The sequence below is a fragment of the Balaenoptera acutorostrata genome, chromosome 1, assembly GCF_949987535.1.
Source record: "Balaenoptera acutorostrata chromosome 1, mBalAcu1.1, whole genome shotgun sequence".
NCBI lineage: Eukaryota > Metazoa > Chordata > Mammalia > Artiodactyla > Balaenopteridae > Balaenoptera > Balaenoptera acutorostrata.
Genome location: NC_080064.1, coordinates 44560828 through 44577672, shown reverse-complemented (window position 1 = coordinate 44577672; position 16845 = coordinate 44560828). Strand labels below are relative to the sequence as shown.

At 37.1% G+C, this 16845-nt stretch overlaps 1 protein-coding gene across 1 annotated transcript in view; it reads right to left on the bottom strand.

Moving 5' to 3' along the window:
* The window catches only part of ZYG11B (zyg-11 family member B, cell cycle regulator), an 82452-nt gene that overhangs the window by 45985 nt on the left and 19622 nt on the right, over window positions 1–16845 (bottom strand). The window contains exons 2-3 of the mRNA XM_057554874.1: window positions 13748–13913; window positions 7350–8104 (exon numbers count right to left, since the gene is read on the bottom strand). Of these exons, the coding sequence (XP_057410857.1) occupies window positions 7350–8104; window positions 13748–13913 (921 nt within the window). The remainder of the gene's footprint in view (window positions 1–7349; window positions 8105–13747; window positions 13914–16845) is intronic.

The window sequence follows — 16845 nt, the reverse complement described above, 5'->3', positions numbered from 1 at the left end:
TAAACAGTTGGATGATAAACTATTTAAAAGAGCAAGGACATGATTATCATTAAAGTCTGGACAGAGATTACTTTTGTGGGGAAGGAGGGAGTTGTGATCAACTTGTAGCTGACAAGTTCTATTTATTAACCTGAGTGATGGTTTCAAGTGTGTTCATCTTATTTTCACTCATTAAGGTATACATTTGTTATTTATGGTCTTTGCATCCGTATTATTTTACAAAAAGGTAAAAAGACGCAAAAAACAAAACAAAACCAAAACCCAAAACCCTGCTGTTCAGAGAGAGATAATCTTCTCATTAAGGTGGAAGACTGTCTTTTTTTGGCAGTACCATTATAAAAGGTGACACAAAAATAAACACTTTTAAAATATATTACTCAGTAACTAGGTTTTATATGAACATAGAGTATTCAGGCGGGAATATGCAGCTTTGAGGAAATGAAGGGCTGCATCATGGCTGACATTTCAAACACTGATAGGATATGCTACAAAGGTCTAATAAGAATTAGACTACAGTACAGATGTGTACCAAGTGACACAAAGGCACGTTTTGAGCATTTGTAAGATTGTAGGAATAACAGTGGAAGTTTCTTTACAAAATGCTTTTTAAACTATTTATGTATAATATACATACATAAACATTGGTCTTGACTATGTATTCACATATATAAGCAGTTATTGAATAATAAAAACTTTCCAAGTATTCAGTTCTTTTGGAATCACCCTGAACTTTTTCTTAGATTTTCTTAGATTTGGAAAGACACTGAATTATTATGTGAGATAAAAAAGATTGTATGATGGAAAACACATTAACGATAATCTTCAACAGACTTCATCAGTCCACATTTGGTTGATTCCAACAGCTTTATATTAACTTACATGAAATGTAACCTCAAGTTACCTTTAAATATAAAATTAAAGAACTTTTGTTACTGGAATGTAAATACTCTAAACCAAATTTCATTGCCTGTATGTTTATTCAGTGATCAACACTTCTCTAGCCAGTGATAAACCCTCAAATCAAGCAATATGGCTCCTCAAACTATACGCATCTTCAATTCAATCAATTCCGTATGCTAGATCAAAAAAAAAAAAAAAATGAACAAAACAAAACAAACAAGTGGCTGTATGCACTAGTTTCTGAAAACAATTTAAAACAGAGAAAATACCCCAACCACTAAATTAAGCCTTATTAATATTTAATATATGGATTAAAACTAAAATGTATATTCTAAGGAAAAACTTTCTTATAGCACTCAGTATATAACTCTATTATAGCATTTCTTACAATGGATTAAAGCTATTTTTAAATTGGTCTGCCTCCTCTACACGAGACTAGAATTCCTCAAGGGCAGAGGCCCTAGCTCAGACATCTTTAAAAAGTACTTAGTGTTTTTTAAAATGGATCGACTCCTTTGCTTAAAAAGACTTATATGTACCTTCACTGGATGTTGATTACTGCAGTTTAATATCGGAGTCTTAGTTCTCAAGGGAGAAGTCTAGGCTAGAGATATAAATTTAGGAGTCATCAGCATATAGGTTTAGGGCCTGGGAGATTAGGAAGAACCAATAAAGGAAATCGAGAGTGAGTCCAAAAAGTAGGGAAAAAACAAGACAAGTCTGATATCCTAGAAACTAAGTAAAAAAAAGTATTTCAAGAAGGAGGACAAGATCAACTGTGTCAAATGCCACTTTAGATCAAATAAGATGACGACGGAGAATATTGGGTTTAGCACACAACCAGTGATTCTCAGGAACTGGGAACCACAGCTTGGTAAATAACCCCAGAATCTAGGAATGAGGCAGCCAAAAAACATAAGAGTCCTAATTGTGGAGAAGTGGAAGGTTCCAGAAACTGATGCTTACAGACGAATAAATTGGATAGGGAAACAGAGATGACAGAGTTGGTAATTCTGTGGTAAGAAAACCATCTGTGTTGGGACTAGAAACAGAGAGGAAAGGAAAGAACTAAGATTCTCAAATACAGGCAATGAGATGTAGTAGAAAGGACACATACCAGGCTCATCAGCTGGCTGTGACCCTTAAGAAATCCATTCCCTCCCACTGAGGACAATACCTCCCACACAGAGTCAAGAGATCAAAATAAATAATATATATGAAAGTGGAAAAAACAAAACACTTTTGTTCTTATAACCACCCACTAAGAGCACCATATAATGCCTCATAAGGAATACTGGGGAGTCACACTGTCTCTATTTCCTGCATCTTTCAGTGCGGTCTAAAAAACATGTAAATCCAAAAATGTCAACCTAAACTAGTTTAAAGCATCACAATACTAAGACAATCATTTCAGACAAGTTTTTCATCAACTTTGCTAACTTGGAAAATTCTAAAAAAGGAGACAGAGCAATCTCAGCTCTCTTCCCTTAACATGACCTATTATTTTTCAGCTCTCAAATTAGTAGTCAAACAAATAATTTAAAAGAAACATCAATTTTTTGGCCAAGAGGTACATGAAAAAATGCTCAACATTACTAATTATTAGAGAAATGCAAATCAAAACTTCAATGAGGTATTACCTCACACCAGTCAGAATGGGCATCATCAAAAAATCTACAAACAATAAATGCCAGAGAGGGTGTGGAGAAAAGGGAACCCTCTTGCACTGTTGGTGGGAATGTAAATTGATACAGCCACTATGGAGAACAGTATGGAGGTTCCTTAAAAAACTAAAAATAGAATTACCATATGACCCAGCAATCCCACTACTGGGCATATACCCAGAGAAAACCATTAATTCAGAAAGACACATGCACCACAATGTTCACTGCAGCACTATTTACAGTAGCCAGGTCATGGAAGCAACCTAAATGCCCATCGACAGACAAATGGATAAAGAAGATGTGGTACATACATACAATGGAATATTACTCAGCCATAAAAAGGAACGAAATTGGGTCATTTGTAGAGACGTGGATGGACCTAGAGACTGTCATACAGAGTGAAGTAAGTCAGAAAGAGAAAAACAAATATTGTATATTAACGCATATATGTGGAATCTAGAAAAATGGTACAGATGAACCTGTCTGCAAGGCAGAAATAGAGACACAGATGTAGAGAACAAACGTATGGACACCAAGGTGGGAAAGGAGGGGTGAGATGAATTGGGAGATTGGGATTGACATATATACACTAATATATATAAAACAGATAACTAATGAAAAAAAAGAAACATCAACTTTTGTGTATAGTTGAATAAAGGGCAAAGTTCCAATGATCTCTATTTTTTAAAAATTATTTTAAAACAATGATTATCCACTTTAGCTGCATATTACAATCACCCAAGGAGCTTTAAAAAATACTGATGCCTGGGTCCCACCTCCCTGTGGTTCTGATTTAATTCCTCAAGTTCCTCAGATGAAATTTTTTAATTAAAAATTTTTTCCAGCTTTATCAAGATATATAATATTATACATGCATATATCACAAATACATCATGTAAGTTTAATGTGTAAAATATGATTAGTTGATACATGTAAATATTGCAAAATTATTAGCATGATATGGTTAGTTAACACATCCTTCATCTCAAATAATTACACTCCAGGTAATTTTAATTACAGTCAAGGCTGAGAATCACTGTTTCAATGTTTACAGAGGTGGAAACTAGATGATAGCAAATAAAGTAGGTGTTTCCTAGAGCCAAGATTTCGAAGTAATAACAGTTCCATTTGTGAAATCAAACTTGTTTCACAGAGGCATTGTGGAACACAGATGTCCTACTAGCCTCAACTGAAAAACTTAGGCTAATTCACTCTAGGGTCTGTTGGTGGTAAGAACAATCAGCAAAAATTGTACTGCTCAGGAATCACAACTATTAGAGGATCTTTGCCTTGAGAAGATTATTTAGTGTAGTGTACTAGGGACACATTCCTTTCATCCTTCAGGACACAGGTCAAGCTCACATCTTCTGGGAAATCCTTCCGAAACTCCCAGTACACAGAGATAAGAATTCTTCCCCTTTGATTTTTACAGTTCTTTACTGTCTGACCCACTTCTTAGGGAGTTAATTAACACTAAAATAGTAATTTACATGTTTATATTTCCTTTACCAACAAGCCCTGTGCTAGAAATCTATCTTGTTCCATAACAAGTTGTATGTAAGTTCCTCAAACTTCTTGCTGCCCTGCACCTGGCTTACGTGACCTGGCGAAATCTGGCCCTGGCACCTACTTCTCCAGCCTCACTTCATCGCTCTGCAACTTCTTACTCTGGAACTCTAGCCACAGTGGCCTTCTTGCAGTTCCTTGGATGTACCATGCTCCTTCCTACCACACATCTTTTGCATATATCATTCTCGCTGCCTGGAATTTCCTCTACCAAGCTACTCATCCATAAGATCTTCACTTATTCATCAAGTCCTCAGAGAAGCCTTAAACTAAGTCGAGTCTCTCTGTTAAACATTCTCAAATGTAGTATTATATATCTTCTAGATTCTTAGCACTATGCAGTTTAAAGCATATGTATGCATGCATATTATATGTTAATATATGTATATGAGGACTTCCCTGGTGGCTCAGTGGTTAAGAATCTGCCTGCCAATGCAGGGCACACAGGTTCGAGCCCTCGTCCGGGAAGATCCCACATGCCGCGGAGCAACTAAGCCCATGTGCCACAACTACTGAGCCTGCACTCTAGAGCCCGCGAGCCACAACTACTGAAGCCCACACGCCTAGAGCCCATGCTCCGCAACAACAGAAGCCACCGCAATGAGAAGGCCGCGCACTGCAACGAACAGTAGCCCCCGCTTGCCACAACTAGAGAAAGCCTGCGCGCAGCAACGAAGACCCAATGCAGGCAATAAACAAATAAATGAATAAATAAATAATAAAATATTTAAAAAATGTATATGAAATATAAATACATATATTTAAAGCATATACCCATGACATATGAAACTTCATTGTTTGACTCCTTCACTAAATTACAAGCTCCATGAGGGCAAGAGCATGCCTGTTTTGCCTCACCGTCAAATCCCCATGTCCAGCACAGTACAGAGTATGCACTTAATAAAATATTTACTGAATGAATAAAAAAGAGTGACTCAAAATAATTTCTTACATTCTATTTTTTAAAGTCTACATTTACAAATAATCTAAGAACTGAAATGTTTTAAAATGTTTATAACTAAACTTTCCTTCTCCTTTTTTGAGATCAATAATGGTTGCACAAAAAAAGGACCCCTACTACACTGTTGGTAGGAATGTAAATTGGTTCAGTCACTATGGAAAACAGTATGGAGGTTCCTTAAAATACTAAAAATAGTGTTACCATATGATCCAGCAATCCCACTCCTGGGCATATAACTGGAGAAAACTATAATTCGAAAAGATACATGCACCACAATGCTCACAGCAGCACTATTTTACAATAGCCAAGATATGGAAGCAATCTAAATGTCCATCAACAGAAGAATGGATTAAGAAGATGTGGTATATATACACGATGGAATACTACTCAGCCATAAAAAAGAAAGAAATATTACCATTTGCAGCAACATGGATGGACCTAGAGATTATTATACTAAGTGAAGTAAGTCAGACACACAGAGGCAAATACCATATATCACTTATATGTGGAATCTAAAATATGAGACAGGGGCTTCCCTGGTGGTGCAGTGGTTAAGAATCCAACTGCCAATGTGGGGGACACGGGTTCGAGCCCTGGTCCGGGAAGATCCCACATGCTACAGAGCAACTAAGCCCATGCACCACAACTACTGACACTGCACTCTAGAGCCTGTGAGCCACAACTACTGAGCCCACGTGCCACAACTACTGAAGCCCGCGTGCCTAGAGCCCATGCTCCGCAACAAGAGAAGCCACTGCAATGAGAAGCCCGTGCACAGCAATGAAGAGTAGCCCTCGCTCGCTACAACTAGAGAAAGCCTGCACACAGCAATGAAGACCCAACGCAGCCAAAAAATAAAATAAATAAAATAAATTTATTAAAAAAAATAAAATATGAGAAAAATGAACTTATGTATAAAACAGAAACAGACTCACAGACATAGAAAACAAACTTATGGTTTTCAAAGGGGAAAGAGGGAGGGATAAATTAAGAGTTTGGGATTAGCAGATACAAACTACTATATATAAAATAGATAAACAACAAGGTCCTATTATATAACACAGGGAACTATATTCAATATCCTGTAATAAACCATAATGGAAAAGAATATGAAAAAATCACTTTGCTGTACACAAGAAACTAATACAACACTGTAAATCAACTATACTTCTATGAAAAATAAATAAAATAATGGTTGCTCAAAAAAGATACCTTGTCATTTTGGTCACAGTATTCATTTCTAGGCCATCCCTGACTCTGCCCCCCGGTAGGATCAAATGATACTTCTGCTTAAGTGGTGTAGGAAGTAGGGGAAAAAAAATGGGGCTCTGGAATTAGACAGATGTAGATCTAAATGTTGGTTCTAACTAATAGTAAATCACATAATTTCTATGACTCTGTTTCTCACCTATAAAATGGAGTTAATACCTATCTATAGATACTGGCATATACAATATAAAGCACCTATAGGATACAATGTATGTTAGAAGAATACTAGTTTTCCTTAACTTGTTATAATTCTATCCTTCAAAGTCTGATTCAGATACCATCTTCCATCAAGTCTAAAATTCTCCAGCTAGAAAAAATTTCTCCTACTTTCTTACAGCAACTACACTGATCCTTGGCTTTATAGTTATAACATCACTACTACTATCAGGCTCCTTGGAGGCAAATCCTATATCTTTTTCATCTTTGAATCCCAAGCTGTACCAAGTCCAACAGATGTTTCCTAAACTGAATTTAAACCATTAGGCATGAGAAACCTTAAGAAAAGCAAAATTTTACCATTTCTACAATAGAGATCTCCTTGGAGAACTTGCTCTCCCCTCAGATACTCAATTCAACAAGGAGCATCCCTAGTTTCTTTGAAGTGATCCTTTAGAAATGGTATGTTTAAGTGGTTCAAAATATCTAAACATTATCATCATGTCAACTATCATTTATCCAGGGCCTACTATATGACTTCCACTTTACATATATAATTATTAATCTTCAGAAGAATTTTGCAAGGTACGAATCATATCTATTTTATAAATAAATGTAAATTCAAAAAAGTTACATCATAGCTTGCTCTGGGTTGTGAAGCAAGTAAGCTGGGATTTTAATTAGGACTCTAACTCTAAAGCAAGCCCTTTCCACTATGTAATGTCCTGTTTCATGAACATGTTCCATATGTTATTAGACATTCACCTTAATGGAGTCTTATGCAACTAAAACATTGGTCAGCCTGACAAAGGAATATATTTTTAAAGTCTAACCTTCAAATGTCCTTCGCCTGTGAGGAATTCAGAGTAGCCAGCATCAGTGGCCAGCAAACCTACAAACTGCATGCTGGGCCGTTGTTGTATAAAGGCTTCAACAGCTTTATCTGTCACATGCTTCCTCCCAGAGACATCCAGGGAGACGAGGTTGGGCAGGATGTCCTTTTGTTCTAGTAATCGAAGAGCTATGTCTGATGTAAACTGTTTATCATCTGAAATATCAAGATGATTCAGATGTCTTAGTTCCCGAACAACATCCAGTATCTGGGTAGTTGTCATTTTTAAACATTTCAAGTGATGCATGGTTAGAGACTTGAGTCGGTCTTTGCAGGCCAGTAGAGCCGTGATGTCTGTGATCGAGGTGTTAGAAATATCCAGGCTCTCTAATCTTGGCAATGAGGCAACTTCAGCCAGGTCTTCATTATAAAAGAGAACGTTGGTGATGCTTAATGCTCGAAGGCCAGAAAGCCGGCTAAAGCACCGCTCATAAGGATCTTCGAGTGAGAGAGTTAATGAGTTCAGCACTAGGCACTGGAGATTTTGCTGGATCCATTTGTTACTGCCAAGCCCACTGATAATGTCTGTAATTGTGATATCAGCATTCACACCTGTGGCATCAAGTTCCACTAACTTGTGGTGGCAGAAGGCTTTCCGGAATGCAACGGCAGAGATCTTGGCTTTGCGAATGCAAGCTCGTTTTAAGCGCATCTGGTTGCCCCTAAAAATACCTACAGTTGCATCATTCAGGAGACCTAGGAAAAAACAAGCAGCATTTTAACTTCAAAAAACGGTTAAAGGATAGCTAAAATTTCCAAAGCACTCCCATGTAACAATATTTCATTTAATTGACATAACAATTCAGTGAGGTAAGAATATGATTATCTACAATTTATAGATGAGTAAACTGGGGTTCAAAAAAGTGGCCTTACAAGAGCACAGAAATAGCACATGGCAGAATCAGGACTGTGGTAGACACTATTGATATTTACTAACATCTGGTTCTCCTCCCCTTACTGGACACATGGACAACTACGTTTCCCAACCTACCCTTGGACTTAGATGGGGCTATGTGCCTAGATCTAGCCAATGGTATACCAGAGCCAAGTACAAAGTATCATGAAAGCAAAGAAAAGGAAATAATCCATGATGCCTGGAATCTGAAAAAGATCTTTTCATGGAAAAGGTGATCTTTGAGAAAGTCCTTCAAAGATGAAGGAAAAGTTCAAAGACGGAGAAAGAAGGTGAGGGGAATTAAAGGAAGAATAAACAGCATCAACAAAGCCTTAGAATACCTATGGCAAATCATTATGCTGTACACCTGAAACTAATATAATGTTACGTGTCAATTATATCTCAGTTTAAAAAATGGAAAAAAAAAAAACAGCCTTAGAGATGTGAAAGCCCAGCACACAGTTAGAAAACAACAAGTAGCTCTACACTGCTTGAACATAAGAAACAGCTAGAGCTATAAGGTGTCTCCCTGGTAAAGAGAGAAAAAAGAATATAGGGGAAAACCTAGATATGAGTGAGAACATGGTACATTTCTGGAAATTTAAGTATGGAAGTGGGAAGAGACAAGAAATGAGGCTAGATCACTCTGAAAGGTGAAGAGAAGAAACCAGACCAGCTAGGGGTCTTGGGACACAAAGAACAATACGTTGGATACTGGGTTTTTTCCTTGCACCATACATCCCAGGCTTAAAGTCAAAGAAGTGGGCAATTGGGAAATACCAACAAGCACACACAAAAGTAGCTCCCCCCCAAAATCTGCTCACTCTAGCCAAAGTATCAGGAATGGGGCAGCCTAGCAAGGCGGGCAACTTTTAGACAGTAACTACTTTACTTCAGTCAAACACCAAAGAAAAAACTGTGGCCACACCCTCACCCACACCAGCAAATGCCAAGAGGGGAACCTAGACTTTCAATCTTGCTGTAACTAGTTGCCCCAGTCTCCCCACAGGGAGGTGTTACAGAAAGCTGAGTAGGGAGCCAGGACTTTCATGTCCATCTGGCAGTAATGAGGTGCTCCTCCCCCTCCGTGCTGGAGTGGTGTCAAAGGAAGCCTAGTAGAGAGTCGAGACTTCATCACTGCCCAACAGTAAGTAATGAGGTCACCTCACCCCAACATGCTGTCAGTGGAGGCCAACTGAAGAAGAGAAATGAGGTACTCATACCTCCCTCAGCTAGGGCAGTATCAGTAGACACCTAGTGGGGAAACAGAATGCCAATCCCCTGCACAGCAATAATGAGGAGCCCCAAGTCTTGGGTGTCAACAGAAGTCAAGCGGGGAACCAGAACATTATCCCAATCCAGCAATAACAAGGCAGTGCCTCCACCTTCCACTGCTAAAGTGGTGTCAGAGACACAGACTAAAACAGTAGTCTCATAACATAATACCCAAAATGTCCCGATTTCAATAAAAATTCACTCATCATACAAAGGACCAGTAAGATCTCAAACTGAAAAAAGACAATCTATAGATGTCAACGCTGAAATAACATAAATGTTAAAATTATTTTATGAAGATCTTAAAGGAGCCATCAGAAAAATGCTAAAGTGTACAATTACAAACATGCTTGAAACAAATGGAAAACAAAAAGCCTCAAAAAAGAAATAGAAGATATAAAGAAGAACCAAAGGGAGGGCTTCCCTGGTGGTGCAGTGGTTAAGAATCCGCATGTCAATGCAGGGGACACGGGTTTGAGCCCTGGTCTGGGAAGATCCCACGTGCAGCGGAGCAAGTAAGCCCTTGTGCCACAACTACTGAGCCTGCACTCTAGAGCCCATAAGCCACAACTACTGAGCCCGCATGCCACAACTACTGAAGCCTGTGTGCCCAGAGCCCGTGCTCTGCAACAAAGAGAAGCCACTGCAATGAGAAGCCCACGCACCGCAACTAACAGTGGCCCCCACTCACCGCAACTAGAGAAAGCCCACGTGCAGCAACAAAGACCCAATGCAGCTAAAAATAAATAAATAAAATAAACAAAGGAAAATTTTAGAATTGAAAAATACAGTAATGGTTGGGCTAAACAACAGAACAGAAGGAACAGAGGAAAGAATCAGTGAACTAAAAGATAAAAAAATAGAAATTACCCAAACCTAAAGAACAAGAAAAAAAAATAGACTAAAAAAAAAAAATTGAACAGAGCTATTTGTCCCAGAAAGAGAGGAGAAATAGGGTAGGGTTGAAAAAGTATTTGAAGAAATAATGGCTACATATCTATCAAAATGACTGAAATAAAAAATAGTAATAACACCAAATGCTGGCAAAATGCAGAGAAACTGGGTCAGTCTTATATTGGTAGGAGTGTAAAATGGCAAAGCCACTTTGGAAACAGTTTGGCAGTTTTTTAAAACCTAAACATGCAACTACCATAGAACCCAACAGTAGCACTCCTGGATATTTATCCCAAAGAAATTAAAACTTATGTTCACATAAGATCTGTACATGGATGATTACAGCATTATAATATTCATAATATTAGATATTATATTCATAATAGCTAATAGATATTATATTCATAATAGCTAATAGTTAGATATTATATTCATAATAGCTAAATAGCATTATCATTAGGTGGTAAAATTCTTATTCTGATTCCTAGCTTTTATCCACACATTTCCTGGAAGATTTTTAGCTTTGAGACAACAGACACAATGAACAAAGATGACAAGAGAATCACAGAACCAAATAAGTAAAACTCTTTAGTATCAGTCTTATTTTAATAAGGATTGCCACCAACATCATTAATCCTTTGAATCAGGTAAATAAGTAAAAAATTTTTAATGTAAATAAATTATTATTTAAAATCATTATGCTATTAGAAAAAATATATTATCAATTTTAAAAGCATTCATAGGGAATTCCCTGGCAGTCCAGTGGTTAGGACTCCACGCTCTCACTGCAGGGGGCCTGGGTTTGATCCCTGGTCAGGAAACTAGGATCCCACAAGCCGCGTGGCACAGCAAAAAAAAGAAAAAAGAAATTCACAGAACTTTTTTCCCATTTTATTATGAAAATTTTCAAACACACAAACATTTATCAAACAACTTTCTTAAATTGTGACAAAAATTTGTTCTTTTGCATATTAGCAGTATCCACTCCTGACTGAAGGTGGATATGATTTTTACAAAGAGATTAAATAATTCAGAACACTTTTTGGTGAAAAAGGCAGGTAATCACATTGGGGAAACACAAATGGGGGCAGCACATTGTTTCTCTGACTCTCACTTTCCTCATCTGAAGGCAGTTTGAAAAAAAGAGGTAGAAAACACATTTTGATCAAGCATATAACCTCCCCAAGACATTACTCTGGAGGACAATTATTTAGTTACATTTACTTAAAAACTACTTTCATTATTTTATCCATATAAAGCATTTGCCACAGTCCCTGGTATATAATAAGCATTCAATAAATGTTAGCTGCTATTATTAACCAATAGTAGTCATATTTCAAAAGGAATCTGGCAAAGTTAAAACTTCAGTTAACATTTATTCTTTTGATTGACAAGACTAGTTATATATATAAATATTTAAATTGAGCTTGGTAAGTGTAATCATTAAATTGAGACCAGAAAGAAATGTTAGCACTGGCATGATCTCTTAAACTGTTGTGCAGCTTTGTAAGGGACCTTTAACTTTAACATGGATAATATCTATTGAAATTTACCCTAGTTCCTTTGGCAGGCTGGAAGAATTCAAAGACACTACAGACTTGAGCAGCTTAGTGAAAACCAAGGAATGTAGATGTCTTCTTCTTCCCTAAATTATTCCAAAATACCTCAGTTACAGCCTTATTTCTCCCACCTTTCCTTGGAATGCATTATCTGCATTTGTGTTCGCTCTCCTCCTTCCCTCCCTCCCTCCCTCCCTCCCTCCCTCTCTCTCTCTCTCTCTCTATATATATATATATATGTGCCAGATAACGGTATACACTTTTGCTGTGACTTTAAGTATACATAATAAATTTATATACTTATATTTAATATTTAATAAAATATAATATTTATAAATATATTTCTGTTATTGGATTATCCAAAAAGTTCATTCGGGTTTTTCCATAAGATGTTTTGGCCAACCCAATAGATGTGTATGTGTCTGTGTGTATATACATATTTAAAGTCACAACAAAAGTGTATACCGTCATCAGGCATCTAGGAGCAGGAATACCTCTAATGTAGGTGTAGGGAGGTTGTGTGGCAGTGAAAAGAGCATAGATTTAGGATCAAACAGATCTGCATTTGAACCACGACATTGATTAACACTGCGACTCTTAACAAGTTACATCTCTGAACCTCAGTTTCCTTACCTGTATATAAATTGGATAAAAATAGCTACGTTATAGGTTTTTGAGAAAAGTCAAATTCAAGAAAAGCATATAAAATACCTGGCATTATTACATGCAAGAGGCAATCAATAAATGATAATTATCATTACTGCCACATTTTCATTCTATTTTATAGTTGTGGGAAAATTGTGTTTCTTACTTGTAAGAGTTTATACACCCTAAATATATAAAGGCATTATATCTCTTTCAGCTTAAAACTTATATAGAGGTAACAAAAATTATCAATATACATAACCAGAATTTCACAGATAAATCTTTCATAATTTACTTTCAGAATTTGTTTTTGAAAAGAGAAGTAATAAATTAGCTATGATTCCCATTTCAAAGGTCAAAAGCAGAAACTAGTTTTTCCATAGTAGTATTTATTTATTGATTTTCCTGCTGCCAAATGGTAATGTAAGGTGTTTTAGACCAGCAGACTTCTAAACTGCTATTTTGGAAGAGAAGTTATTTTTGCCCTGAGAATGGCTTCTCAAAACAACAAAGTAGAAGAAACAAACAAAAAAATGATTTGCCACATTAGAAAAGAAAAATGCTTATCACAAATTATAAAGTAAGTGGCAGGATTGGCAAAAATAAATGAATTCCTTTTCCTAGAATTAGGATTTTCTGTTATTTCTACAAAAATCATTAAATGGCCACAGTAGCACTTCAAAATCCAATGCCAATTAACAGCACACAATTTTTGTTTCCTCTATTTATTTCATTTCTTTTTTTTTTTAATTTTTTATTATTATTATTATTTATTTTATTTTATTTATTTATGGCTGTGTTGGGTCTTCATTTCTGTGTGAGGGCTTTCTCTAGTTGTGGCAAGCGGGGACCACTCTTCATCGCCGTGCGCGGGTCCCTCACTATCGCGGCCTCTCGTTGCGGAGCACAGGCTCCAGACGCACAGGCTCAGCAATTGTGGCTCACGGGCCCAGTTGCTCCGTGGCATGTGGGATCTTCCCAGACCAGGGCTCGAACCCGTGTCCCCTGCATTGGCAGGCAGATTCTCAACCACTGCGCCACCAGGGAAGCCCTATTTATTTCATTTCTTACCATGAAAAGCCATGGTCTGAAGCAGCCGATCAGCCACCTCCTGTGGGAATACTCCAGGTTCCTGCAGACACAGTGTTCCATCTTGCCTTGCTGAGCAGAACTTCTCAAGGTGAGTAGTCAGGAAATTCAAGCAGATATCAAGTAAGGAATAAGGAGATGCCTCCTCCTTGGATCCCAGCAAGAAACAAAGGGAAAACAAAAGCCAACAAGTTAGTTTCCAGAGAAGTGGAGAACAAAATATTCATTTCCTTCTTCAGCAAGTACTTTTATTCAAATGTCTATCTTGTGCTAGATACCATGTTAGGCAGTGGGAATACAACATGTGGTCTATGTTCTCAAGAAGCAGGAAAAGAGAAACATTTAAACAAATATTTACATAAAATTTATTAAATACTAAATATAGAGGATATATTGGGTAGTCACATAAGCACATAGCAGAGTACCCTAATCAGTCAAGGATGGTCAGGGAAGACCTCAGAGGTACAGCAGATTAATCTTCCTAAATTACCAGTCCTAAATTACCCTCTACTGCTCAAAATGTCAATGGACTTCATGGGGCTGAAGACAAAAGACAGAATTCTTAGATTGTTAGAATGACGATGCCTGAGTCCCTCCAAAATCTAGCCCCAATTTACTTTCCAACTTAATCTCCCACAAAATTCCTATCCCAACCTAATAGTTCAAATATGATCAGTTTATTTGGGTAAAAGAATGTGCTATAGGTGTTATCCTCAAAAAAGAAAAAGGTTAACCCAGTTATTCCAATCTGAGGAATAAAGAACTAATCAAATAAGCACAAAGATTAAGTATAAGGGTTTTAATTACAGAAATAAACACTTTAAGTGTCCCCAACAACAATAATATAACTAAAATATAATTATAGTAGCTACCATCCGTTAGGTGCTTTCTATATGACTCTGCTGAGTGTTTAACATGAATTATCCATTATTTCATTTATTCCTCACCCCTACTTTACAAAGCAGTGAAGGATTATCTTCATTTTTGCATAACTGAAAACTGGCTTAGAAAACTAACATCTTTCTCAGTATTCTACATACAGTAAGTGACAAAGTGTAGCTTCAAATTAAAACCTGACTCAGGAACACAACTCAATCATATTATACTACACATGTGACATTTTAATGGCTGAATAATATGCAGCCATTAAAAATTATAGTTCAAAGACACATTAATCAATAGAAAAATACTTATAATAAAAGGTAAGTTTTGGGCCTTCCCTGGTGGTCCAGTGGGTAAGACTCCACACTCCCAATGCAGAGGGCCCGGGTTCGATCCCTGGTCAGGGAACTAGATCCCACATGCATGTCGCAACTAAGAGTTCACATGCCACAACTAAGGAGCCCATGAGCCGCAACTAAGAAGCTCGCCTGCTGCAACTGAGGAGCTGGCGAGCCACAACCAAGGAGCCCTGGAGCAGCTACTAAGGAGCCAGCAAGCTGCAACTAAGGAGCCTGTGAGCTGCAACTAAGGAGCCCACAAGCCACAACTAAGACCTGGAGCAACCAAATAAATAAATAAATAAATAAACAAAATTTTTTTTAAAAGGTAAGTTTTAAAAAATACATAGTTTATAGAACTTCCTCAACCTGATAAAGGTCATCCATGAAAAACCCAATTAGTATCATACTTAATGTTGAAAGTCTGAATACTTTCCCCCTAAAATCAGGAATAAGACAAAGAAATCTGCTCTCACCACTTCAATTCAACATTGTACTAAAGGTCCTAGAATTAGGCAAAAAAAAAAAAGAAAACCAAAAAGAAAGAAAAAGATAAAAAGAAATAAAAAGCATACAGATTGGAAAGGAAAAGTAAAACTGTCTCTATTTGCAGGTAACATAATTTTGCAAAAGAAAATCCTAAGGAATTCACACCAAAACAACTATCAGATCTGAAAAAGAAAAACCAAAAACAAGTTCATCATGGTTATAGGATATAAGATCAATACATAAAAATACCTATATTTCTATTCACTTACAATGAAAAATATGAAAATGAAATTAAGGAAACAATTCCATTTAAAATAGCATTGGGGCTTCCCTGGTGGCGCAGTGGTTAAGAATCCACCATCTGCCAAGCAGGGGACACGGGCTCGATCCTTGGCCCGGGAAGATCCCACATTCTGCGGAGCAACTAAGTCCGTGAGCCACAACTACTGAGCCTGTGCTCTAGAGCTCGCGTGCCATGACTACTGAGCCCACGTGCCACAATTACTGAAGCCCGCATGCCTAGAGCCTATGCTCCCCAACAAGAGAAGCCACTGCAATGAGAAGCCTGCGCACCGCAAGAAAGAGAAGCCCCCGCTCGCCACAACTAGAGAAAGCCCGCGTGCAGCAACGAAGGCCCAATGCAGCCAATAAATAAATAAATAAATAAATTTTTAAAGTTATTAAAATGGTTACATACTTTACAGTTTACAAAGCACTTTCACATTGACACATTTGATATTGTAATAACTGAGGAAGATGGACAACAAAGACATTATTAAGATGAGGAAACAGACTTCACAAAAGTTAAATGGTTGGCCCAATGAAGCAGAGACTGTGAGCTGCCAACCCTAAAACTTGTTCTTCTTTTCTTCCATGTTAATAAAACCTTTTATTTTTACCTGGGCACAGGACCACTTGTAACAAAGACTATATATCTCTGTATCCTCTGCAGCTAGGTGTAGCTAGGACACATAAGAAGAAGTTCAGAGGAAGTAATTCTTCAAATTCAACTTCTGCATCACAGAACTTTGCCTATTCTGTCTTATTTCCTGTGTTCTAAGTATGAATTCTTTCTGCTTTTTCTACTCTTCATTGTACCATCTTTCTAAATGTCTAAAATTCATCACCCAGATGAAACAAGATGCCCTTTGACCTCCGTTGGTAAGTTTCAAAATGATCTATTTATTTTACAAAAGAGAAAATAAATGAAAGTTGGGTAACTATCAGAGGGGAGACATCTAAACCTTGTGAGTACATAATTTTTAGAAGTCATTTTAACAGAACAAACCCAGGTAGTAACATATGGACATTTATAATATTTAATTAATCATTCTAAAAAATTTTTTTCCAATTGATAAAATACATCCACAA